This window comes from Nesoenas mayeri (genome assembly GCF_963082525.1).
Source record: "Nesoenas mayeri genome assembly, chromosome: 5".
NCBI lineage: Eukaryota > Metazoa > Chordata > Aves > Columbiformes > Columbidae > Nesoenas > Nesoenas mayeri.
This window is the reverse complement of record NC_137548.1, coordinates 53,597,281-53,621,082: the sequence shown is the minus strand read 5'-3', so window position 1 is coordinate 53,621,082 and position 23,802 is coordinate 53,597,281. Positions and strand designations below refer to the sequence as shown.

General features: G+C 44.3%; 2 protein-coding genes across 2 annotated transcripts in view; both read left to right on the top strand.

Moving 5' to 3' along the window:
- Window positions 1-10,006, top strand: part of OSBPL5 (oxysterol binding protein like 5) — a gene marked incomplete at both ends in the record, with an annotated part of 180,874 nt that extends 170,868 nt beyond the window's left edge. Inside the window, 7 exons of the mRNA XM_080346065.1 lie at window positions 374-463; window positions 3,192-3,328; window positions 6,026-6,211; window positions 6,750-6,888; window positions 7,990-8,119; window positions 8,739-8,841; window positions 9,871-10,006. Of these exons, the coding sequence (XP_080202191.1) occupies window positions 374-463; window positions 3,192-3,328; window positions 6,026-6,211; window positions 6,750-6,888; window positions 7,990-8,119; window positions 8,739-8,841; window positions 9,871-10,006 (921 nt within the window). The remainder of the gene's footprint in view (window positions 1-373; window positions 464-3,191; window positions 3,329-6,025; window positions 6,212-6,749; window positions 6,889-7,989; window positions 8,120-8,738; window positions 8,842-9,870) is intronic.
- Window positions 10,007-14,255: 4,249 nt separating this feature from the next.
- LOC308040897 (uncharacterized protein) lies at window positions 14,256-23,233 on the top strand (the record flags this gene model as incomplete). Its single annotated transcript, XM_080345277.1, has 9 exons — window positions 14,256-14,385; window positions 15,202-15,333; window positions 15,558-15,669; window positions 16,257-16,330; window positions 17,024-17,116; window positions 18,094-18,128; window positions 20,764-21,099; window positions 21,569-21,617; window positions 22,938-23,233. The coding sequence occupies 9 exons, from the start codon at window positions 14,256-14,258 to the stop codon at window positions 23,231-23,233; spliced, it is 1,257 nt and encodes a 418-aa protein (XP_080201403.1).
- Window positions 23,234-23,802: the final 569 nt, after the last annotated feature.

The following is a 23,802-nucleotide window of genomic DNA, read 5'->3' as shown; positions in this document are numbered from 1 at the left end:
CCTTTCCTTTGGACAAGGCTGCAAGTATAAGGCTGCAAACTGCAATGTGATTCTGAACAACGGGAAGGACTTGCCCACATACACTTATCCTGATGTCTAGCTGACAATAAATGTATTTGCAATGAAGACAAGGCACCTGAAGGCTTATCTCCCTTCCTGCAGCTCTTACACTGATTTTTGTATTGCAGACAAAAGGAGGAGGGCACAGTGCTAGACAGTAAAATTTGTTTTAGAATTCATTCTGCCTTTCCCCAGAAATAGTGGAAATCAAGCAGATTGCACTTTCCTTCCCTCCTGCTACATCACCGCATTTGGCTTTCTCCCAATTCTCACTGGACTGATCGTGTTTTCTATTTCTTTTCTCCCCTGACAGCCTTTCTTCGGTGGCAGCGCAAGCATTAATCAAATCTCTGGGAAGATTAAATCAGGAGAAGAAGTGTTAGCAAGTCTCAATGGACACTGGGTAATGTGCCGTAATCGAAGCTGCTGACAGTCGGAGTGCGGGTGGCAGCGGGTGCGTGGGAGGACGGGCAGCCCTTGGCAGGCCCCCGTGGTGGCGAGCGGGGGCTGTGGGGGCCCTGTCCTGCCTCCTCCCACCGTCCCCAGGGAGTGCAGGCGAGCAGAGCCTTCCGGGCCACAGCTCTCAAGGTCGTTCACGCTTCTGTAGTCCCATCCACCCGCAGAGCGAGTAACGCTTGCACGCCCAGAGCCTGGGCCAAAGCTGGGACCAGTGAGGTGTGTTTCTATCAAAGCCAGTGTCACTATTTAGGGTCCCAGGTTTGTGACAAGCACTGATGGAAGGAGACACAGTATGTTTTACGTGTGAGTGTGACAATCATGAGGCTTCCTTTTGTCTTGTGTTTAATACTTCCCCAGCTACAGCAACATCAGGGAAGAACTTCACAAGGTTTTAAATTCATTATTTTTACAGCAAATGGTTATGATAGATGGTTATTCGTCTGTTCATGAGATGAAGGACGAAGAGTCAGATTCTGTATGGGCAGCTCAGAATAGTCAGCAGAGCAGGTAGCACCTTTGCACACCTACTACCCACAAGTGAATCACTCCAAGGTATCCTTCAGCCAAAATCCAGCAAGAATAAAGTTGCACATTGAAGGATGTAGACTAGAGTTTTGGTTGGGAACTCCTGATAACCAAGGCAAAGGCAGTGAGCCCTGGCTTTGGGCTGCGTACTTAGTTATTTATCTCAGCTACATTTAGGCATCTACATCTTCATTATAGTTTAGCTATGCTCCCTTTCCAGTCCACAGAAATTGTCACTGAGACAAGATTTTTCTCATTCTAAAGGAGGTATTTAGAGTAGGTCAGATGAAATGTGCTTGGATAAAGCTCGTTCTATAGTGAGGTCCTAACCCCAGTGTAGGCTTTGGTATTGGACTCATCCACTCAGGCAATCTGTCTTTTTACATAAAAAGCTAATGACTATTTGGAAATTGGGAGATTTGCCCATTCTAGGTGTATATAAGGAGATTTGGTCCCTGTGCCTGGGTGGCTTTTCCATTCTGAGCCCCGTTTCCTGCAGGATGAGCCTTGGCACTTGTGGGTTGTGATGCAGTGTGGAGTACCTTGTCTGTGGTGGGTCCTGCAAACACCATCCATGAGAACACATAATCTGGCTCCCCTGGGGCAATGAGCCACATGGTTGTGTGCTGCTCAGCTTCCACCCTTCTGTGTCTGGGTTTTATCAGCCTGAAAATAATTTATTCCTCCCTTGTTCTTTGTACCGGTTGTTTGTGGTGCACAAAATTAGAATGATGTAGAAAAAGAAGTTTAATGGTTTTGAAAGGGTGGCTCCATAAGCTGCTGTTTGCAGTTGCATGCTGTGAATAGAGTAGCTGCTGTGCAGCATTAGGGACGTTGTTTGTTCTCCGCCCTCCCTGCTGAGAGTATTAGCCTGCTCTCCTGCGCTCTGCATGCTTTTCTCTGGCACCGTCCAGTTTCCTGACAGAAACCCTTGCAGCTGAAAGGCTAATTCTCTGCCTCAGGACCTGAAAACCCACCTGAATAAAGAAGGGAAGAAAATGCTTTTTAGCCCCAGATGAACGCAGCAGTTGAGGGCCTGCATATGTGCTCCTTAGAGATGCACGTAGTGATGTCTGGTAATGTCTGCCTGCCTCCTCCTATCCACAGCTGGGGGAGTCTTGGGGACCTGAGATCTGTCCTAGAACTGGCACCTCAGGACATGCAGAGGAAGTCCTGAGGGAGACTTCAGGGAAGGACGAAAGTCCCTCAAGGTTGAAGGAGTTTCACAGCTGAAGATGTGGGAGATGGACTTTGAGAAGTGCATCAAGGGACCGGACTGTGGCAGGGGGACAAATGCAGCAGCAAATTAGGCAGTGACAGGCAAAGCCTATAGCCATGAGTTAAAAAGGTTTGCGTGATACTCGTCCCGTGTCCAGGCAGCTGAATGGCCCAGTGCTTATGCTGTTCAGCAGCTGTAATTGTCTGATTCATCCCACTTGCAGTCAGCATCGTGCTGTTCACTATGCACCCTGTAAACTACCCTGCCTGGCTCCATGACATTGCTGCATCTGGGAGGCAGCTTAATAATATTGTCTAGCCAGCCTCAGATTGGAGAACTGCTGCTTTAACAGTTGCCAGGTAAATTGGCAAGGGATAAGGATTGAAGACCTCTGGCATTTTGAAATGCTAAATTAAATTCAGGAGCAAAAACCTGGCTAAACTGGAAAAAAAAAAAAAAAACAACCCATGTGTAAGAGTATCTCAGCTTTAGCTGTCCTTTCTAGAGAGGATGGTATTTCAGTAGGCCCTGCATGAGATTTCAGCATTGAGGAATAGAAGAAAGGCTGGAAGAGGAACTAGGGATCTGATTTATGTGTGCTGGGTGGTACTTGGGAGGAACAGTAGGGAAAGAAGAGCATCTTAGTGCTTCTGTGAGTACGCTTGACAGCACTAACAGAAGGAACTGGGTCCCTTTCTGGTTCTTCTCTGATTAATCCAGCCAGTGTTTCCAGGAATGTCTCTCTTCATTAGTTTTAGAAACTTTCAGGAAGTGTTCAGTGAGATTTAATGGGATAGAGGAGAAAAGAAGCCTTCTAACCAAGCCCTATCCCCAGTCATCATCCAGAAGCAGCTTCCCTTTGTCAGGATTATTTTCTGCCTTGTACTTCTGATTGTCTTTAACTTTTTAACTTAATTTTCCTTGTCAGGATGGGGAAGTGCATATAAATGAGGTGAAAAACGGGAACGCAGAAATGTTCTGGAATCCGACCAGTGAAGTACGAAGGCAGAGACTGAAGCGCCATATTGTGCTGTTTGAGGAGCAGACAGACTTTGAGTCGGAGAGGTAAGGAGCTCTGAGAACGCCTCGCTGCTGCTTCCCCACTTGAAGCAGGGCTCTCATCAGAAGGCTCCAATTCCACAGTACAGTCCTGGAAAGGTAGTGACCTGCTTTGCCTGCACATATTACCCAGCCATTTACCTGTTTTTTTCTAGTCTATTAACTCTGGAGTATTTCCATGAAGTATAGCTCTGAATTAGCCAGGAGGCTGGGCTGAGAAATTGTGGAAGCTGTATTTTATCTGCTAAAATAACAACTGTCTCTGAACTCCAGACATCTTGAACAGAGTCTCTGTAACTGGTGGAACATTTTATGAAAGCACAAGATGTCAGTCTGAGGTTGGATGTCTTGTTAAGAAGGGTTATTTCAACCACAGGATCATAAATTAGGTGCAGGAATCAAGTGGAAAGTCCTGGCATGGGCAGAGCAGTAGTTTGAACCACATAACAGGATTTTATGAGAGAATGTAATTAAACAGAAGTTTAACCCTGCCTCATAATCTCAGCTGAGATCTCCAGTGAAGTCTGCACCAGTGTTTTTAGGGTAATCTAGATTACCTACAAATACTGTCCTGGCACACAATTTATCGTCCTGGCACACAACTTAGGAAATGGAAGGAATTTGACTTCCTGATGCAGTGAGCATCCCTGAGCCAGTTCTTGAGCAAGAACAATTGCAGCAACATCATGTGATGTTGGCTTCAAACCAACTACTCCGACCATCTCAGCAACATGCTTTGCCAATACCAGCTAACATCCCAAACCAGCACATGCAATTTGCTGCCTACATTACATTGGCCACTTCCCTGTGGGCATGTAATTTTGATGTTGCATCACATCACACCAAGATTCTCCTTCTTATGAAAAAAGAAAGGGAGTGCACAAAAATAAAAACTCATGAACATTTAGTTTGTTCTGGACTACAGCAGGTGTTATGGGCAACAAAATCTGTATTTGTAACTTACACTCGTCGTCACAGAGCAGAGCAGATGGCATCACATTTCTCTGATAATCTTCTGAAGAAGATTCTTTTAGAGGGGAAGAGAAATCTCAGTCTTGCAGACAAAGAATCTGACTCCCTTTGCTACATCAGAGATTGATAGTGATACATGCAGCCAGGGGAAAGAGGCAAAAGGAAAAATTCTAGAGATTCCTAACAGATATTCCACCGAGCTCCTTATAATGCTGACGATTGCATGAATAAATTACCATCTCATCCAGGTTATGTTCTATCTGAATTGCATAGTCTTTCCTGCAGTGCTGAAAATTGCTTATTTTCCTGAACGCTGGAGAGTCTCTGAAGCTCATACCATTATGCAGCTTACCATGGAGGGTCTCTTCCTCTGACACATGCAGCTCTTGATGGAATAATTTGCCCTTGTCAAACAATTTTGTGTGTGTCTTGCTGAGGTTCCTAGAATTAAAGGACTCTCTTTACACCACTGCATTCCTTAGAAATGACTCTTTACGCCACCACAGTATTTTTTCAGGACGTTATTTTCACTCCTCCCTCCCCTGCCCGCATCACTTTGAGTTTGAATTGAGTTTCCTTCCTTTGTTTCTGGGAGAAAAGATTAATACACAGGAAGATGGGAGTGACGTGTCAAATGTCATGAAAGTGTTCCTCTGGTAATTATCAAAGCGGCTGATTTTTTAGAAGTGTTGTGTTATTTTATGGTGACAGAAATATAAAGAAAGCGTCATTATCCCTTTTAAATTAAGAGCTTCACAGCAAGCTCCAAATTAAATGCAGTAACGTATTAATCTTCTAAATGAAGGACTGGTGTTTTTTGGAGCTGGGAATACTAGAACTGCCTAGATCTCCAGTGCCTATTCTAAGTGCTAAACCACTCAGTAATGTTTTGGGAGGGCTAGCTGCTAATCTCAGAACTATTTCCAATCTGAAATGAAGATTAGAGTGCTCTGATTAGAGGAAGTGTGGAGAGGGAAATCACAGCTTGGCTATAGTTAAAAATAAATAAATAAATAAATAAAGGTAATTATTTTTCTCTTGTAAAAGGCAAATCCTCTCCTCCGGGCAGAGACTCAATGAGATATCATATGAAAGATCACATATCTTTTGGCATCTGACAACAAGTGCAAGTGAATGCTTACGTTCATGCTTACCATTTGTGAGCACAAGTACAGATCCATTTCTTGCAGATTGAATCAGCTTCCTACAGATCTGTTTGCTAATCCTATGTCTAAGTACAACACTGCATGTGCAGCTGCAAGCTGTGCACATGAATTCATTTGCCAGTGCTTCTAAACTCTAAATATAAAGCCTTTGTTTCAGGGATAGACATTAACACAAAGGCTCCTAAATATAAATGATTGAAAGGGCAAGGAAGATAACAGATTCTCCATTACACATCAATCACCTCTAAAAAGGCCACTGACCTCAATGAGCGTAACTATGTTATAACTCCCACAGACAGCTCTGAAGATTTTGCTGAGTATTGTAGGTGATGTTATCGAAGAGAAAGTTCCCCTGTTGTTCAGTAGATCGTTGTATACAGCATCCAGAGTGTTGCCATGCTCATAATGTTCCTTTAATTTACAAGCCAAAACTGAGGCTGAGCAGTCCTGTTACAGTTCTTCTGGAGTATCAAGAGAGCAGAAAAGTGTCTGCTCCAAGGTTCAAGTTGGCAAGATACATTGTCAGTTTTAAGGTGGTTTCTCTTGCTTCCCTGTTTATTTCTAGGCTTTGGCAGCATGTTACCAGTGCCATAAACAAAGGAGATCAACACAAGGCGACGCAGGAAAAATTTGTGCTGGAAGAGGAGCAGAGGAATGCCGCCCGGGAGCGGAGGGAGAACGGCACAGAATGGAAACCGCTGCTCTTCAGGCACGACGCCGCAACTAACGAGTGGCGCTACAAATACGAGGAGTGAGTGGTGGGCCTGGGGGGTTATGAGCAGGCCTCACTGCTTGAGTCCCCCGGGATGCAAGCAAAATTGCAGACCCATAATTTGAGTCCTGCCTTTCCCCAAACTGTGCCCTGGGCTGCTTCTTTCTGAGCTCCGTCTCATTATTAAAATACATATCGCTGATGCTATTTGGGAATAGCTGGAAATGGGGGCTTGGCAGTGGAAAATCTGCTGTGCCATTGGTGGAAATCCCTATTGCTGCAGTGAAGTGTGGAATCATTTTGCAGACTTTTTTTACAGTGTGCGAGCAGAGTTGACAACTGCCCTCTCCTCCCCTGGCAAGAAGGGTGAAGCCTCTGGAGACTGAACTCCCCTTATTTATTGCTAGGAAATGTGAACATAGGAGAAAGTATCTGTTACTCCTCACACTGCATCTGCAGAAACTCTTGTTGGTGTTAGAAGTGAATGCCCTGATGAATGTGGAATTGGTGCATTGCTCTTTACACACCTGGTGGTATTCTTGCTTTTCTAATGCTTTTTTTCCTTTGGTCTCAAAAGTTTAAGACCTTGGGATCCTTTGAACGACATTGCCCAATTTGAGAAGGATGGAATACTTCAGACCATGGAAAGACACTTATCCACAAGGATGTCAAACCACAAAACAACATGCATAAACAATCAAATTACACGGCACAAGGTAAAAAGCCTGCTTTGGGGAATATAATATTCTTTAAGACTGTTTAGATACGGAGCCTTTTTCTGCAGCATTTTCATGTAAGCATGGCATAGGCTGAAAGGTTTGTTTTGGGTAAATACAGCTCTAGACCTGCAGTGTTATACCATCATTAACTGCAAATCATTGTAATTCTTGGTTGACATATCCTATCTGTTTTGGTATTTTTCTTCCACTCAGTGTTAGTGACAGTGACTCTTATAATGGATTTTGCACAACTGAGGTGAACTTTACTGTTTGGTGTTTCCAAAGCAGAAAACTTCCCATAGTGAGGGTGTGAGCAAGGTTTTGGAGTATACAACTGAGATCCTGCAACTTCAATTTTGGTCTTTGCCATCTGCCTTTACTACTTACTTCCTCTTAGACAAGACAAGAAACCTTCCTCCATCCTCTCCCTTAAACAGGGATGATACTTTCTTATTTCATTGCATTTATCTTTGAAGTAATATATGTCATTCAGAAAATGCTTTGTAAATGTCAAACTGCTGAACTAGCTAGATATAACCTGTATTACACTGAGGAACTCGTATCTTATTATGAACATAGGCTTTTCTAATACCCCGAATCTGAACATCTCTGGACATGTTTGGTTTACCCATTCAGGAGGCAGGGAGAAACTTTCCAAAGTGCATCAAGAAGTTAGGTGTAAAAGTTCTGTGATGTTTAAATGTTCCCAGCACCTTCTGAGGAATCTTCTCCAGGAAATTTTATTCTAAATTTTTCTTCTTTTCATCCTTTCTCTTATGTATCTGGTTGGTGGGTACGCAATTCAGCAAAAAAACTACAAGATTCTTCACTAATATGCGTCAGTTAAAGCTACAACAAGAATAGCTTGGATGGGTGTCTTAAGGATGTTATTTGAGGAAATGCTTCTGTACGGGGCATGTGTGTAATATCCTTAACTGGCTGCCAGGAATCCAACTACCAGGAGTTGCTGAGAAAGCAATCAAACTTCACAATCTCACAGATACTCCCCAGCACCACAGGTTATTTTGCTTAAAGTCAAACACAAGAGTCTTCAATTTGACTGTTGACTGAGTCTTTTTTAATCCCTGTTTTATTCAGAGGTCTGCCAAAGACTGCAGGCGCCGCAAAACCAGCGATCAGCCGTCTAACCACAGCCAGAACACAGAGAGCAGCTGTTCAACGCCTGAGTCGGTGCAGGAGCTCTCAGATGATGATGGCAAGTATTTGGGTATCACTGGGTCAGGCTTTAATGTTCTTCCCTTGGTACCTTATTCCTTGAGCCAGCCCTGGGACATTTTGTAGCCCAGTTAATGTCATGGGCCCATATCCCATAGGCAAACACAGATAATGTTTTGCTTTTCTGTTCTGTTTACGTACTTTTTCTGCCTTATGCTATTCATGCCAACAAGGGCTTCTCAACTCCTGGCACAAACATGTTGGAAAAATACACTGAAGTTCCAGTCAACAGAGAGGAGGCAGGCTTCATTTCTCATTCCCTTTTCTCAGCCTTTTTTGGTGGTGAACTTGAGTATTTCAGAGATGAGGACAGGTGTGAGCACTCCATTCCCCTGCCCTCAGCTGAGAAGAATGCTGCAAAAATTGTTTACTGAGAGCCAAGAAGGAGCCCCAGGCCACTATCACAGGACTTGTTCAATTGACCTGTGTCTTTGGGGTGGAAGAGTATGTCCCCAGTCTCCTTCTCCCCAGGTTTCCTCCTGTAAATGTTCCCTCTGGCTGTGACAATTTGATCACAGCCAGCCACTTGCTGGGTGAACCTAGTTTGTGTTTCATCACCATCACCAGAGACAGTGATGCAAAACACAGTGTCCTTCAATATTTTGCTGTAGGGTTTGAAAGCCTGTGCGCTCAGTGCGGAAAAGAGATGAATCACCTGAAGGAAATTCATTCAGCCGTCTTATCCTTACAGAGAGCCCAACAGGACATACACAGGTAACCCTTTTCTCTCATCAGATGAATCATCCTAATAGGCTAAAAATAACCTGTGGCCTTTGGAGCGTCCTTATCGGCTGCAGTTAACCGCTGTTTCAATATGCAGCCTATTAACACGCCTATTAACACACCGGAAGGACAAAGCCACTCCCTCCTTAAAACAGTGAAGAAATCTCTTTCTCTTAAGACTGTCTTTATGGGACAATAAAGCATCACCTCAGCGTGTTAAGCTGTCTCTTGGCACTCCTAACTGCAAAACAGCTGCAGAAATTGGGAAGGGCTCAGCCAGATCCTGGCTACACATAAATCTCTGCTAGGCAAGAAGGTGTTCGGGTTGCCCTTCTTAGCAAGCGTGGTATGAGTTTGCTCTGGTTGCTGCAGAGATGCAGGCATGCGGTCTCAAAACTGGGCTCCATGAGTGCAAAGCACTAAATTCCTGCTTTTTGTATAAAATGCTATTTGCTGTTTGAGGTAAGTAGTGAGCACACCTGTGTAACATACTGCTAGCAAAGGGCTTTGCACCACAGACTCTTGTGGGGACAGCAGGGGAAGTATTAATTGCTACATCTGCTCCAGTGAGTCCTGCTGATTCCCCTCTGCATGAGTATTATCCTGCCCTCTCGAGGCTTCAGTAGGGTGGGATCACTTGGGGCCCTCCATTTCTGGATGTTGGAGCCATTGGTGATAGGGCTTTAGCTTTTCTATGCTGCTCTTGGGGGTGTCCAGGGCAAGTTCTTGTATTTGGGAATGTTAGGGCATAGGTTTGTGAGTGGGTGCTGGATGAAGAGATTTATTGGGGTTTGTGCCTTTATGCCAACCAGCACGCTCTGCCTAATCCAGTGTCAGCCAGGAGTACTTCTCTTTCTGTTCAAAGCGGGGAGGTGAAGTCTGCAGGGCACAGTGCTGTACCCATGAGGGTGTCTCTGAAGTGTGGGGATCCCTCCCTGCGAGGAAGCTCTGGGTACGCACACATGTGTGAATGCACACCACCCTGTGACACCCAAATAAACATACTGCTTTCTTTTCCAGAAACCTCAGTGCTCTGAACAAAAAGTCCTTCCACAGGAAGGTCTCTTCTGAAAGCTTCCTCCTGGACTCTCGCTGTTGGTTTCTCCTCTGCATCTTTCTTACGTGTCAACTATTCATTAATTATGTCTTCAAATAAAATCACTACGTTTGGCAGCAATAATGATTACTGGCTGCAGGAGGGGGGCCACTCACGCAAGGAGCCCAGCGAGGCACCAAAGCACTTTAGAACCAACGCGACAGAGGTGGAATAAAGTCGAAAAAGGAGGTTAAAAAGGGACCTAGGAACCTGCAAAACGTTGTTCCTGCAGATTATGTCATTTTTGCCTTTTACATGTACATCTTCAAGGACCTCTTAACCTGTACGGGCCTTAATGCTGAAGCCAAATGTAGCTTTAATTGTGCAATTTGTTTTCTATGTCTTGTCATTTTCTGATGCAATTAATAATTAGCAGTATTGATACCCCCAAAATGGTAAACTCCCCAGCATTTTGGGAAGATCATGCCGGCCTGGTTCTTAGCTCTATGAGTGAGGGAGTGCAGTTGGGGAGCTTTAAAGAACTGATGTCCACGGTGCCTATCCGGCTGCATTTAATTATGGGAGGGAGCATACTTGGTCCAGAAATTCCACCCCCCAGGATATTATATCATGATCTGTTTTGTCAGCGCACACACAGAATGGGACCTCAGGATGTGTTTTATTTTCCATTCCATGGGAACTGTAAATATGCACAATTTCCTAGAGCCATTCCTCTTTAGGAAAGGGGAAGTATTCAGTGAAAGCTCCTCGTTTGGTTACGGAGCTGACTGGTGTCCTGGGCCCATCAAGTGTAACCTCAGACACGCCTTGTTCGTAAAACCTGGTCACTTACTATTGTTGTTATTATTTGCTATATGGCTGTTTTATAAAGTCACACACTAGCATTGTAGAGAGGAATCCACTGCTCCAGGATAGGTGACGACGGGAGTGACATAGGTGTACGAGTGTTTGGTCGTAGGCACATTTAATTGTCAAAGGTCAGGAAGGAGGAAGGTTTTGCCACTGCATTGTTCAACTCTGTTAATAGTCTTCCTATTTTACACCATTTTTTAAAGATTTGCAATATTTTCTGTAGACTGCGGACAAAACTAAGCCTTTCTTTTCTGGCCTGAAGTAGTTCCAAGTGGTAAGTACTGCTATATATACAGCCTTAAAATACTTAGTGGTGGTGCCAGTCTGGACTATCTTTCAATGTAAATGTTTCCAAATTTTTAAGTACATTCCTCGTCATATTCCCCAATTAGGGGAAACCTGTTTGTGCTTGATATGTTGAAATAAAACTACACACAACTTTCAGTAGCAGTGTATCTGAGAAATTATTTGTGTGTTTGAACTTGGTTTTGTGTTTTGTAGCATTTTACATGTAAATAACTCTTAGGCCATGCTTTTTAGAGGAAAAGCTACAGAAGCTACAGAATCTCAGACATAGGCCGTAAGTTAGAACAGCAATAGCGTTTTTATGCCCCTTGGACTCAAATTGGCCGTGTCTTCCATTTGTAACAAGTTCCTCAAAATAGAAAGAAAAGTGGTTGCTTTGATTTTCACTGTTGTACATGGAAATGCACAGACTTGCCTTGGACTTAGAAAACCTTTATATTGAGGAGGTAACTTGATGATAGAGACTAGATAGTTCCATGGTGAGAACCACAGCTCTCTGGCACAGACAGGATCAGAGCCAGCATCCAGAAACTGACATTGAAGAAATAGATCACAAATCATAAAAAGGGTGAGAGTGACATCATTATCAGCAAAAGTCTTCAAAAAAACAAAGGATTCTTCATCCTTGAGGTATCATCCTTGAAGAAAGTCAACATTATCAATCCAGATTGGATGCCTTTTTTGCGGTGTAAACCTTGGTGAGAGGGTGTCCCCCTGACCTCTGCCTGTGAGAGACTGTCCAGACGCTAATAATGCCTGCCCGGCTATGCTAAGTCCTGTATGCACCTTGAAAGTGTTCGCTCCTCATGCTGTGCAAACACACCTGCTAATTTCCTGCCTAAATCTCCCCTTGAATGCATCAGCAAGTCAGCACATCTCTGTCCTGTCAGCACAGCTGTCCTCATCACACACATCCCCCCTTGAGACCATGGACTGGAGTTAATGATAGAGCCTCTCCTCTGCTGTGGGGATATGTATGTCTCTTGGATACAGATGTATTCAGGGTTTGAGGAATAGTTAAAGAATCCCCAAACTCACCTATACCAAAGAGAAGCAGTGCTGAGCAGGAAGCCTTCAGTAGGTGTAAAAGCAAGCGCCTGAAAGTCTTTGTATTGTTTCCATTTTACCAAACTACACACCCACAGGGATTCACTGGAACTTGTTGCTGCAGTTAAATAAAACAAATGCTGTTACCACAAGAGGAGCAGTTCAATGAAAGAAACTATTAACCTACATAAACTAATTATGCACCAGCAGATGAGGAATGTTCAACATCTACTGCTGCTGCCATAGGGGATTAAAAAATAATCCAAAAAGGAATAATCTATAGATTGTTGTGCCATTAATTTTAACCCAGTTTCAACATCTGGAGGTGAATGTCCCTACATGCCAGTTACGTGCAAATGGAGGATGACAGGTATTATTGAGGAAAATCATGGCCAGAAATGTTATTTCTCTAGAAGGAATAGCTGCTGTTGAAAAGTTGGGAACCTTTTTACCGCCGTAGAAAACCCTGTAACGCACCCAGTTGGTGCGGTTTGGGAAAAATTCCCCTTGCATCCTTTGCCCCTCCTATTTGTGATCAGCGACCTACAACACGTGAGCTTTCGGTGGGAAGACACCAATCAGGCCATTTCCTAATAGGGTTTCCGCCGGCTCTTCGCAGGTGCCGGGCGCGGCACCGGGGCACGTCCCACCGCGCGACCTGGATGTCCCCGGCCCTGCGTGCGGGCAGGGGGCTCTTGGGGCGCCCGCTCTCCGGTTGTCCCGCTGCTCCCCGAAGGACCCGCAGCCGCGGGGGGCGGGGCCGCCCGCCCCGGGGGTGGATAAAGCGGCGGCGGCACCGCCCCGGGACGTGCCGCTCGGAGCGGGCAGTGCTGGGTTGGTCGCTGCCATGGGAGCCGGAGAGGTGGCAGGGCTGCTGGTGAGTGCCGGGGTCGCTGTCTGTGGGTAGGGGCTCGTCCTCCGGCTGCTCGTCGCGAGTGAGGGCTGGCACCTGGCCACAGCCAGTCCCCAAATCCCTGCTTTTGAGAGGACAGGAACTTCATTCAAATTCGGCCTTGCGGGGTTTTCTACCATGCTCTTCCTCGACAGACTTTAGTAACTTCCCTTAGTTTTTATTTCGTGTTGCCTGAAGTTTTGGGAATCCTGAGTTAACGCAGCTGGCCTAAACCTAAAAAGATAAGGAAGTGGAGCTGTCGTGGGGGTGAACTCAGCCCCGGTTTGCGGGGAATCCCCCGGAGTGGGGGGTTGGGGCAGGTGGAGCCTCTCCGAGTCTCTAGCGCAGTGGCTGCAGCTCGCCCTCTCGAGAAAATTACAAGTCGGGTGTGAGTTCTTTAATACTCCTCACGTTATCTAATTGTGAAATTGGTGGTTTTCTCAACTCCGCGGTTATGAGAAAGACTTTCAGTTCTCAGGGGAGAGTTGAAAGTTCACGGCAGCCGGGGAGTGAGGACTCTTGATTTCAGCTTAGAAGTTGGCAGCTGATGGCGATTAGCGACAGGGAGCTGCCGCTTCCCCTCCCCCTGCCTCTGTTTCACCACTTTCTGTCGCGTGTGTGTGCTAAGTGAGGATGTACCTCCGTGGGCCGAAACCCGCTCTCCTCCTTGCGAACACCTGGCTGCCGTGCTGGCGGCCGTGCAGCTGGTCCCCGCTGGAGGCTGTGCCGCCTGTGCCGCCTGTGCGGCGTTGCAAGTTTCCCGGAGGCGGGGCGTTTCTAATGTTAATGTTCCGAGGGCTACTGTAAGTTATTTTTGTTTATGACTCAACTACTTGCCTTCTGATGAAGATTACTGAGCCAGCGAGAAACGTTGGATGAGGTCTCTGGGACATTTACACCATTTTGTTGTAAGAAGACTAACACTGGCCATCGTGAATTACCAAGGTGGGAGGAGGAAGAAAGGAATCCCTTGCACAAAGGCAGACATCTTGGCCTCTGAAGTTCAATTACAATGGATTGTTAAAAAGAAAATAGAAGTTTAAAGTGGATCTGGGGCAACAGTTGACTACAACCCATCAGCTGCTGCACGGTGCTTCTCTAACCCCAGCTTTGTGATTGTAATTACCGCTGTGAGCGGCACACTTAGCAGAAATTAGTTTGAGTTTCCTTTGTGGTTTCTATGAACTTCTGCAGGTGTTTTCAAGTCTTTGCAGGAACATCTCCCTGAGATGGTTATCGTGTCCTGGGAGGATGAATTGCTCAAACACCTGTCTGTCTCTGCTGCAGGTTACCCTGCTGATAGTGCCTGGAAGCGGAGCAGAGGGCTGTGGGGAGGGAGAATACTTGCACGAAGGTCGCTGCTGTGTATTTTGTCCCGCAGGTAAGACTTCAAGCAGTTAGAGCTGACAACAGCCATGTTTTTTTCCCCCATGGAGATGACTGCATGGTTACTGGGTTTTTTACATTACATCTGGTGAAAGCATAACCCCGTTTGGAGCTGTGGTGGCTTCCTGGTGCTGTCAAGGCCAGGCTCCATTTTGAAGCGAGAGCCACTTATGCAATAGGTGATAACTGGGAGAGGTACCTTGGCAGCAAGTCAGGAAAATGTTGCCTGTAGTTGAAGATGAAATGTTCAAAGTCAGGTGGTGATTTGTTGTTTGGTTTTATTTATATTTAGTTAGCACAAAGAACAGGCCTAGGGGAATTTTGATAATTTTGTATCTGTAGGCAAGACTTTGGTTTGCCTCTTCCTTGCTCAATGTGTGCAGAGTTAATAAGCTTTGTGCCAAGAAGCACACTGCCCTTCGATAGTACTGGAGGGATAGATATCAGATTAGAGATAATTCAGGCAAAGGAGAAGAGAGGTTGTTACAAGCAATTCTCCGTGTACCCGCCGTGTCCCTTCAGAGGAGATGGTGGTGGCCCCATGGATGACTCTGTGTTGCCATGGTGAGTCATCCTAGTTCTGACAGAGGCCTGGTGGGATGTCTCTTCTGCCACCACTCCCTGTCTGGGGGGGGAAGCTGTAAATGTGCCTCCCGACTTGGCTGCGCTGCTCGGTTCCTGTGGCACACCGTTTACTTGTGAGGAAGGGTTGAACTTTAACTGAAAATGACTTTGTGTTGTAACATCCTGCTGTAGTCCTCTGGCTGGTAAAGGATCCCTTGAGACTGCTGTGGGTTCTCCTCTTCCACAGGTACTTACGTTGATCAGCACTGCAGCGCTCCGCATTTGAGAGGAACGTGCCTCCCTTGCATCGAAGGAGAAGGTTATACTGCTCATGAGAATGGCTTGGAAGAATGCTTGTTGTGCAGACAGTGCAAAGATGGTACGAAGCATGATTTTGATGAAACCTTAACCCTTTTCCCCTTTTTTAATGTGGAAAGCCTGGTCTTCTGGGTTTTTTTTTGTTGTGGTTGGTTTTTTTGGACTTCCAGTCATTGAAAATATTGAACTTACAAATAAATTGCATTTATGGCTTGAGTTTATTTTTTGCATGGTGGCAGGGAGTTACAGCTCTTATGTTCACTTTCTGACTTATTTTATTTTTAGATCAGATAACTTTGAGAGCCTGTACTCTGATGCGTGATACTGAATGCCAGTGCAAACCAGGGTATTTCTGCCCTGCTGAGGGCTGTGAAGTATGCCAGAGATGCAGTACAGTGTAAGTTTGATAATTAATGTAAGCGACTCTTTTCCTTCTAGGGAACACTAGAGCTGTGGCCTAATCTGTGCCTACACATAACATGTTATTAGGCTGTAAATAATTGCCCTGAAGCCAATCTGCATTATTCATGCTTTTAAATTTTTGGTGTCAAATTACATGAGGTTGAGATCTAGGAAGATATTTTGGTATTGTTGTACTTGTTGCTTATGGCTGTAAGCTTGCACTTTAATGTCTTCAGTTTAGTACTTCCCCACAAATGCACTTGAGTGAGCTTTGTAGAAGCCAGTCCAAAATTTTGGGAGGTGGGACCACCTGTTTAAGGAAACAAACTGCACATGAATAATGCATCTACTCTGTGGGTTTTTTTTCCTCACCACTTAAAGGCTAACATAGATGAGCTTTATCTGTTTTACTTCCATCTAATCTTGTAGTATTATCTTGTTTAAAGGTGTACTTCTAACAAAGTTATCTGTATGTGTGTTCTGTTCATGCCTCTGAGCTCTACCTGAAAAAAATCAGGCCCGGGCGGAGCTGCATATTGCTCTGGAAATGTCAATACAACCATGTGTTGCTATTTGTTTCAGGTATCCGGAAGGGAAAGAAACTCTGCAGAATTGCAATGCTACTACAGGCCTAGGATATGACTTACCTGATCAAGGTCTGGCACACTAATATCACTCTGCTTGGTTTGTTGGGTCTGTGGCCTCAGGCTAAAAAACAGCAGTATGAGAAACAGTGGTTTGAGCTACTGTAACATGTTTAAGAGCTTTTTTATTTTGATTTGGGAATTATTTGCTGAAGACAGTTTCTCAAAGGGGTTGGAGTGACAAATCATGTTAATAGTGAAAAGCTACATATATTGCCAGGATTTTCTAAGTTGCAACAGTGACACTGAAAGTTACAGATAATGCAAATATTTCTTTCACTTTTTCTGTGTCTGAGAACCTGCACAGGGAGCGGCTGTTTCTTCTGCTGGTTAGGTAGCTTCTGCCAGACTAGAAAAAGAAGAAACTGATCTACCAGCACTATAGCACCTGAAGCTTGCTGTGATCCTTTGCGTTCTTGTTTCCATTTCTTCTTAAATCTCTCTGCAGAAAGCCTTGTACAAGTTGTATTGCAGCTCTGTACAGAATCCCCTGCTGCCTTTGGGGTAACAATGTGCAGTGTGAATGAGTACTTGCACATTCAGGTCACCTGGTAGTCCCAGCGTCTTTACCAGGACAAGCTAGCTGGGTCATTGTACTAGTGCTGAGCTTGGGTTGGTCTCTAGGATGGCAGAAAAGTCTTGCACCTCAGAATATCTTTTTTGGGAACTGCTTCACTACTAATTGTAGTCCTTGTTCCTTTGCAGGAAGCACAGCTCTTGCGTGGAGTATTGTGATTGGTTTGGGTTGTGGTGTTCTGGTGCTGATTTGCGTCATTAGAAAGCTGAAGAGTGATAAAGGTAACTGTTTGATTACTATCCATAAACTTTCCAGAACTAGGCAAAGCATGCACCAAAGCTACCCCGGTTTTTGTGTTACCTTATGGGGACCTGTTTAAGCTCTAGCTTATTTACTATATGATTCAATTAAGTAACTCCTGTATAATGGATACCAGTTTTGTTCAGTAAACAGAAAGCTCATAGTTAAATTTGACAGATTTTTACTTTGCTGACAGATGCCTTTTCTTCAAAGCAAGATCAGCATAAGGTCCTTAAAAGGACTTTTCCTATCTACTTGCATTGTATTGGCAAAGAGTGAGACAAATCTGCATAGGCTCAGGGACATGATGCAAGAAGTAGCAACTAATTGGATCATTAATTACTTTCATTCATTGCGTTAGATTGTGAAGATTTTTGCTAGAAATTGTTGTCCTTTCATCACTTGAGCCTCTTAACCTAAATGTTAGGTTTAGGTCCTCTGTGAATTTATTTTTTTTAGTGGAAATGGAGATGTTTTCATGATAAACCTTTCTTTCCACTACTGCATATTAAAGTATTTTTGCAACTAGTTTAGTTAGAATAATGTTGAAAATTATTCTGAATTTTGGATGTTAACTTTGTTCAAATCATATCTTAAATATTGTATTGCAGTAAAGACAATCTCTGCCTCCTTTGTATTGCAATAGCCCATGAAAATGCTAAGAAGCATAAGCTGGGAGGGGAGGTTGAAAGAGTGGCTTAAAAGCCAAACTGTATCTTGCGATCTATATATTACTAGGCAGGACTCTTCATCCCCCTGTATGGTGTTTGTGCTTTGGTGCAAACTAAGGATAGTACTCTCTTGCAATGTATTTCAGGTTAAGGAAACGGAATTGCTTGTATTAGAGCTTTGTTTGTGTTACAAATGAGTCTCCTGCATCTAAATCTTGTGTCAATTAATATATGTTCAAGTTGCTGCAATTCCTGAAAGGTTCTTAGACATTTATCTTGTTTTCCAGCTCCTTCAACTGTTAAAGATGTGGAGAAAGGTCTGGTAAGTATACGATAGATCAAATATTTCATCTCAGTTTTGTGCAGCTTAAGTGTGCAGTGCTTGATTGTACCTGCTACACAGCTCTCAGTTTCTGTCCTGCTGTATACCTGGGGTAGGATGCATTCCTGGGATGCAACAAGTTGTGATTCACTCAGGACCAGGTGTTAGCAAAGGCCTGATGCATTCATCAGCTGCACGTGTCCCCTGCAGCTGGCCTTTCCAGTGTGTCCCTTGGAAACATTGCAGAGCCTGTGGCCAGGATGTTTTGAAAGTGGGAAAAAAAAAAAATAGGCTGAGTGCAAGATTTCTCTTCAAACTGTCTCCGAGTGGTGCCTTGATCCAGTTAGTTCTTTGCCATTTCATGTGTGTATTCCACATGGCAACATCAGCCATCACTCTGCACGGTGGTGTTCCAGCTTTCCTTGCATTTTGGTGACGTTATTTCTTTAGAAGACTGACTTCTCTTGTGCCAGCAAAGTGACTGAGCCTTTCTGCCTTTGGACTCATGTCACAAGCTATAGACCAGGACCTGGCAGCCCAACTCCTTGGTGCTAGACACTCCTTGGTGCTAGGCACTCGTAAGAGGCTCAGGACTCTGAGCGGGGCACTTGAGAAGTACATCCCTGAAAGGGTTTTATCAAGCTAAGACTGGCTGCTGGCACATGTTCCACTTTAAAGCTAGGTTCACCCTGGCCTCCTGTAGTCAAACACTATTTTAGAACCTTACTGCTTCAGTCTCAAAAGATTATTGCTAGTCTTGCATTTTGCAAGATAAGTACAAGACTATCTTGTATTTTAACTAGTCTAGCTTTAGGGTCTCTATTTAGAAGTTATACTCGTAACAGCATGGCAAGGCAAAAATGAACTCAGTCTTCGCTAGTATAGTTAATTATTTGTAACACCAAGCTGTAAAACAAATGTTTGTCTTGATGAGGAATTAAGAAAAGCATCCAGATTCCTTTTGTAGCACATGTGCAGCACCTTCTCCCTGCTGCCTTCCTTGTCCCCAACCCAGTGCATATACTACTCACCTGCTGTGTAAGCTCTTGTCTAATCTTACTAGTTAGACATTTAAAGTAATGCATTGTAATTATGCCACAAATACTTGAAGACTGAAGAAACAGAATTGAAAGATCTGTTAAAAACGTCACTTTAAACTCTTTTCTTTTTTGAAGGTCCGTAAGTGCCTCAAATATGTGAATCACCCATGGGTTTTTGTTGGGTTGTGTCCTCCCCCACACCCCAGCCAGAATTGCAGCGCTTCATGTGTATTCATAAAAGCTGATGAAGAAATACGACAGAAAACCTGATCAAAATGCTGTAGCATAGGAATAGGCAAATGTAACATCTCTTTAATTTGAATAAAATGGTAGCAGAATAGTGCAATTGCAAATGGTGCATGGCAATGCTTAGCTCTGATGTAAGGGTTGTTGCAGGCATGAGTTGTGATGTCTGCACACTTGGAGTGTTTGTGCTACTGCAATAAATGTTATTTGCTAAGGAGAGTTACACTGCAGTACTGAGACTAGATGTTTTGGCACCAATACACTGTCCTATCCAAAGCACCAGTGAACTTATACTGCTGAGGAGAAAAACAAAACAAAACAAAAGCTGAACCTGCTGATACTTTATTTCATTCCAGAATGGAGCAGCAGCAGCTCTTGGTCAGTCCTACTGTGTACCTTCAGTCACTCGGTTACCTATTTAAGAAGTATTCTGTACAAATAGGATCAACTTGTTTAACCTGTTTGCATCCTTAAACAGAATATGTATTCAGTGAGGATGTTGTACAACTACATGTGTAATATGTAGGGTGGTTCCCCTGACATCCCTGCCTACGCATGTTAGTCACATGGTGGCATCACACATGGGTCACTGGCCTTGTACAAACAGAAGTCACACTGACTTATGCTTGTGGGAGAACTGTACCTTAAACACAAGAGTTGGAACTATGCTCCCTGTCATATGGTTGCTGAACATATTGACAATGCTAGAAATGATGCAGCCCTCCTCACTTGCTTTCATCTTTGTCCTCCCACAAAAGCTATGCAATGTGCACCAGTGCTTACTGGCTTCTTTCAGCTGGTTCTAGTTTGTGAATCTGCCATAAAAACTAATCCAGCCAAAAAAAGCCCAAGCTAGTGTGCTTACATAGAGCTGACAGGCTATCATCAGCTTGGCAAAAGCTCTGAGCGCGTCATCCTTGATACAATAATAGGCTGGAAGCCCCTGTTGCTGTTAAGCCAGCTCAGGTGCAGCAAGGCAATTTAATTTCCTCCTGCCTCATGAGGGGTGCGTACCTTCCACACTTAGAAAGGAGCAAGTAGAGATATGTGCTAGTGAAAACATCAGGAAAAGCTGCCTGTGTTTGTTGTGGAGGCAGCCTGTGTGTCTTACCCTGCAGTCCAAGGGGAGCAGAACAGCCAGAGAAACAGAGAATTCAGGCTCTGAATTAATTTGGAGTCCAAGTCTATAAAGGATGTAACTTTTGTGTGTTGTAACTTCACCAAATGAGCTGCTCTCCTATTATTTCTCTGACATCTGGTGACTTCAGGTGTTCTGTTTTCTTCCTCCATGCTGTCCTTGAAGGGATACCTATGAAGCATCTCTTAAAATACATTCTTATTCTTTACAGAAGTTGGAGGGCAGTACTGAAAGCCTCATTTTACCAGAAGTGGAGGCACCTGCAAATAAGGCAGCCAAGACAGAGGGTGAGAACTCTGGTGAGAGCCCAGAGGGCCAAGCACAAACCAACGTTAACCTGGAAGTGAATAACACATCACCAGAGGAAAATGGTGGTGTGCTTTCTGAGCGGGCTGCCGTCCTGCGTGGGGGCTTGAGGCGCCACATGGGAAGGTTCTGGAGGAGGATCGCTATGTCTTCGCTACCAGCAAAAGCTGGACACAATCCTGGTTTTCATCAGAATGCCCGGTCTAACATACAAAGCGGCAGGATGCCAGCAAATTGTATGGTAAGTGTGGGTGAAATTATGATCATATTTTCTATGATATGCGTGACTTTTGTTGAGTTCATAATTACTCCTTGAGTGATAGATGCTGTTTTCAGATGGAACAACAGGAAAGAGGAGGCTTTGCCTTAAAGATGTAATAGAAAGTATACAAAGTGACATCTCAGGAAAGCAAACCTCAGTCCCTCATTTAATGTGCTCTGTCTCTCATCCCCCTGTTCAATATGTACACAGCAGCTAATATTTTGCAATAGCAGCAAAAGTGTTGCCTTGTTGCTTCACTTTAGAGCTAGTAGGATGGCTGTTCCAGTATGTAATTTTCTTTACTCAAATACTTTCATCTGTACTGTGAAATCTGCCCCTCTCCCTTATTAGAATGGATGCTGTGGAAGCAAACTGTCCAGTAGCTCAGGAATAATCGTGAGTGAAGCGCCCTGATATGTTGGAGTAACAGTCCAATTTTATATTACAGGCACGGGAACCAAAGTTTCAAATAATTGTTAAAGATCTCTCTCAAAAAGGTAAGTATTCCATAAATTGACAGTACTTGGAATTTCATGTTTTGTTGTTGTTGGGTTTGTGGGTTTTTTTTCTTTTTCTGTTGACTTCAGTCTAATTAAGGAATAGCACAGGGGATGCTAATGAATATTGCTTAGAGCTACAAGTCTTTCAGTTTATTGTAAAATATGCTGAAACAGGATTATTACTGTGGTTGAGAGAAGTTCTAATCCTTGCCATGAATTGTTCTACTTTAAAGCATGGCTTTTTTGCACAGGACTTAGTGCAGTCATGCTTTTAAGAATCATAGAAAATGTTTTTTGTATGTTTTAAACAAATCTGCATTGCAGCAGTCTACTCTGCTTTAGTGAGTGAGATGTAGGTCAGAGCAGGAGATCTTTCTGTCAAACGTCTGCTCACATGGTGCAGACCGCATTGATTCCCCACACATCTACCTGTACACAGCAAGCTGATGTGCTGGATGTCCAAGCAGTGGATTTTGCTCACGCTGGTCTCCTGTGACAAACCTTTACCGGTAGAACAGTGAAGTGGTTCAAGCCTACTGCTGAGCAGCCCTATTAAGCTTAAGTGAAGACATGCAGGCCAATGAAAACTTCCTCAAAATTATCTTTACTGAATGATGTCTTATCTTAAAAGACTACTTTTGAGATAAGTAGACCGATACCTCTAGCTTCTTTCAGCATCATTTAGTAGGAAACATATTTTTTCTGCTGTAGGGAACTGCTGGAGAGGGTCCAGCGTAGGGCAACAAAGATGATTAAGGGAGTGGAGCATCTCCCTTATGAGGAAAGGCTGAGGGAGCTGGGGCTCTTTAGTTTGGAGAAGAGGAGACTGAAGGGTGACCTTATTAATGTTTATAAATATATAAAGGGTGAGTGCCATGAGGATGGAGCCAGGCTCTTCTCGGTGACAAACAATGATAGGACAAGGGGTACTGGGATCAAGCTGGAACACAAGAGGTTCCACTTAAATTTGAGAAAAAACTTCTTCTCAGTAAGGGTGACAGACACTGGAACAGGCTGCCCAGGGGGGTTGTGGAGTCTCCTTCTCTGGAGACATTCAAAACCCACCTGGACATCTTCCTGTGCGACCTCACCCAGGCGTTCCTGCTCCAGCAGGGGGATTGGACTAGGTGATCTTTTGAGGTCCCTTCCAATCCCAAACATACTGTGATACCAAATGGGGCCTTGCTGCTGCTCTTTGGTCTGTGCATGTATTGGCTGAAAATTAATGGGAAAGCATGTACGTTAGCTTAAAAAAAAAAAAAAAAAATCTGTATTTTAAAACCTAAGCTGATGTCTGGTGTTTGTTTTTTCTTTCAGAACTGAGAGAAAGCTTTTGGGCCTTTATAAATGAAGTACCACCAAACAAATGGAAACGGCTTATGAGAACTCATCTACAGGAAAATGATATTTCTAAAATTATTTATGACTTTCCTAAAGATAGAGAAGAGCAGTATTATCAGATGCTTCTCACTTGGAAAAACACACTGGGAGAGAAACGGTGTATTATTAAATTACTGGATGAGTTAAGGTATCTAGATACCAAGGCTTATGATAACATACTGAACACTTTAAAAAGTAATAACATTATAACTAAAATAGAAGCCACAGATTAATGTTTACTATGAACTTAAAAAAATGTTTCTGTGTACATATGTATGTTTACAAACCTCCTGTAAATGAGGACATCCACAAACTGGTAGTAAAAGCCATGGCATGGACTTGATATCCTCCTCACCCTCCCGTGGGGAGCTGGATGTGACCTAATGCTGTTGCTGTTGACATGGACTCCGGTTGTGAGGCTCACTAAGGGCTTTTGAGTTGTACGATATTAAACTCGGGCGCCAATTTGAGCGTGAGATGCTCCAGCTCGCAGGTCCCTCCGTGTGCGGCAGGAGCGTGCTGTCAGACCCTGGGCAGCAGCATGAAGAGGCTGCTGCTGGTTTTGAGGAGACTGCCACGCTTTTGTTTCTGAAGCAGTTACGTTCTGTATCGGCATGCTAGGAATTCTTTTGTTTGAAGCGCGGCAATAAAAGCCCGGTTGAGCCTGAGGATGCGGTTGGCTCTGGGACCTCTTTGTGCGCGGGTGCGGTGGGTGAGCAGAGCCCGGCCGCGCGCTTGGCGGGAAGGCGCCGTGGGCGGGAAAGGGGGGGGGGGGGGGTGGTGCTCCCCCGTTGCCGTGGTG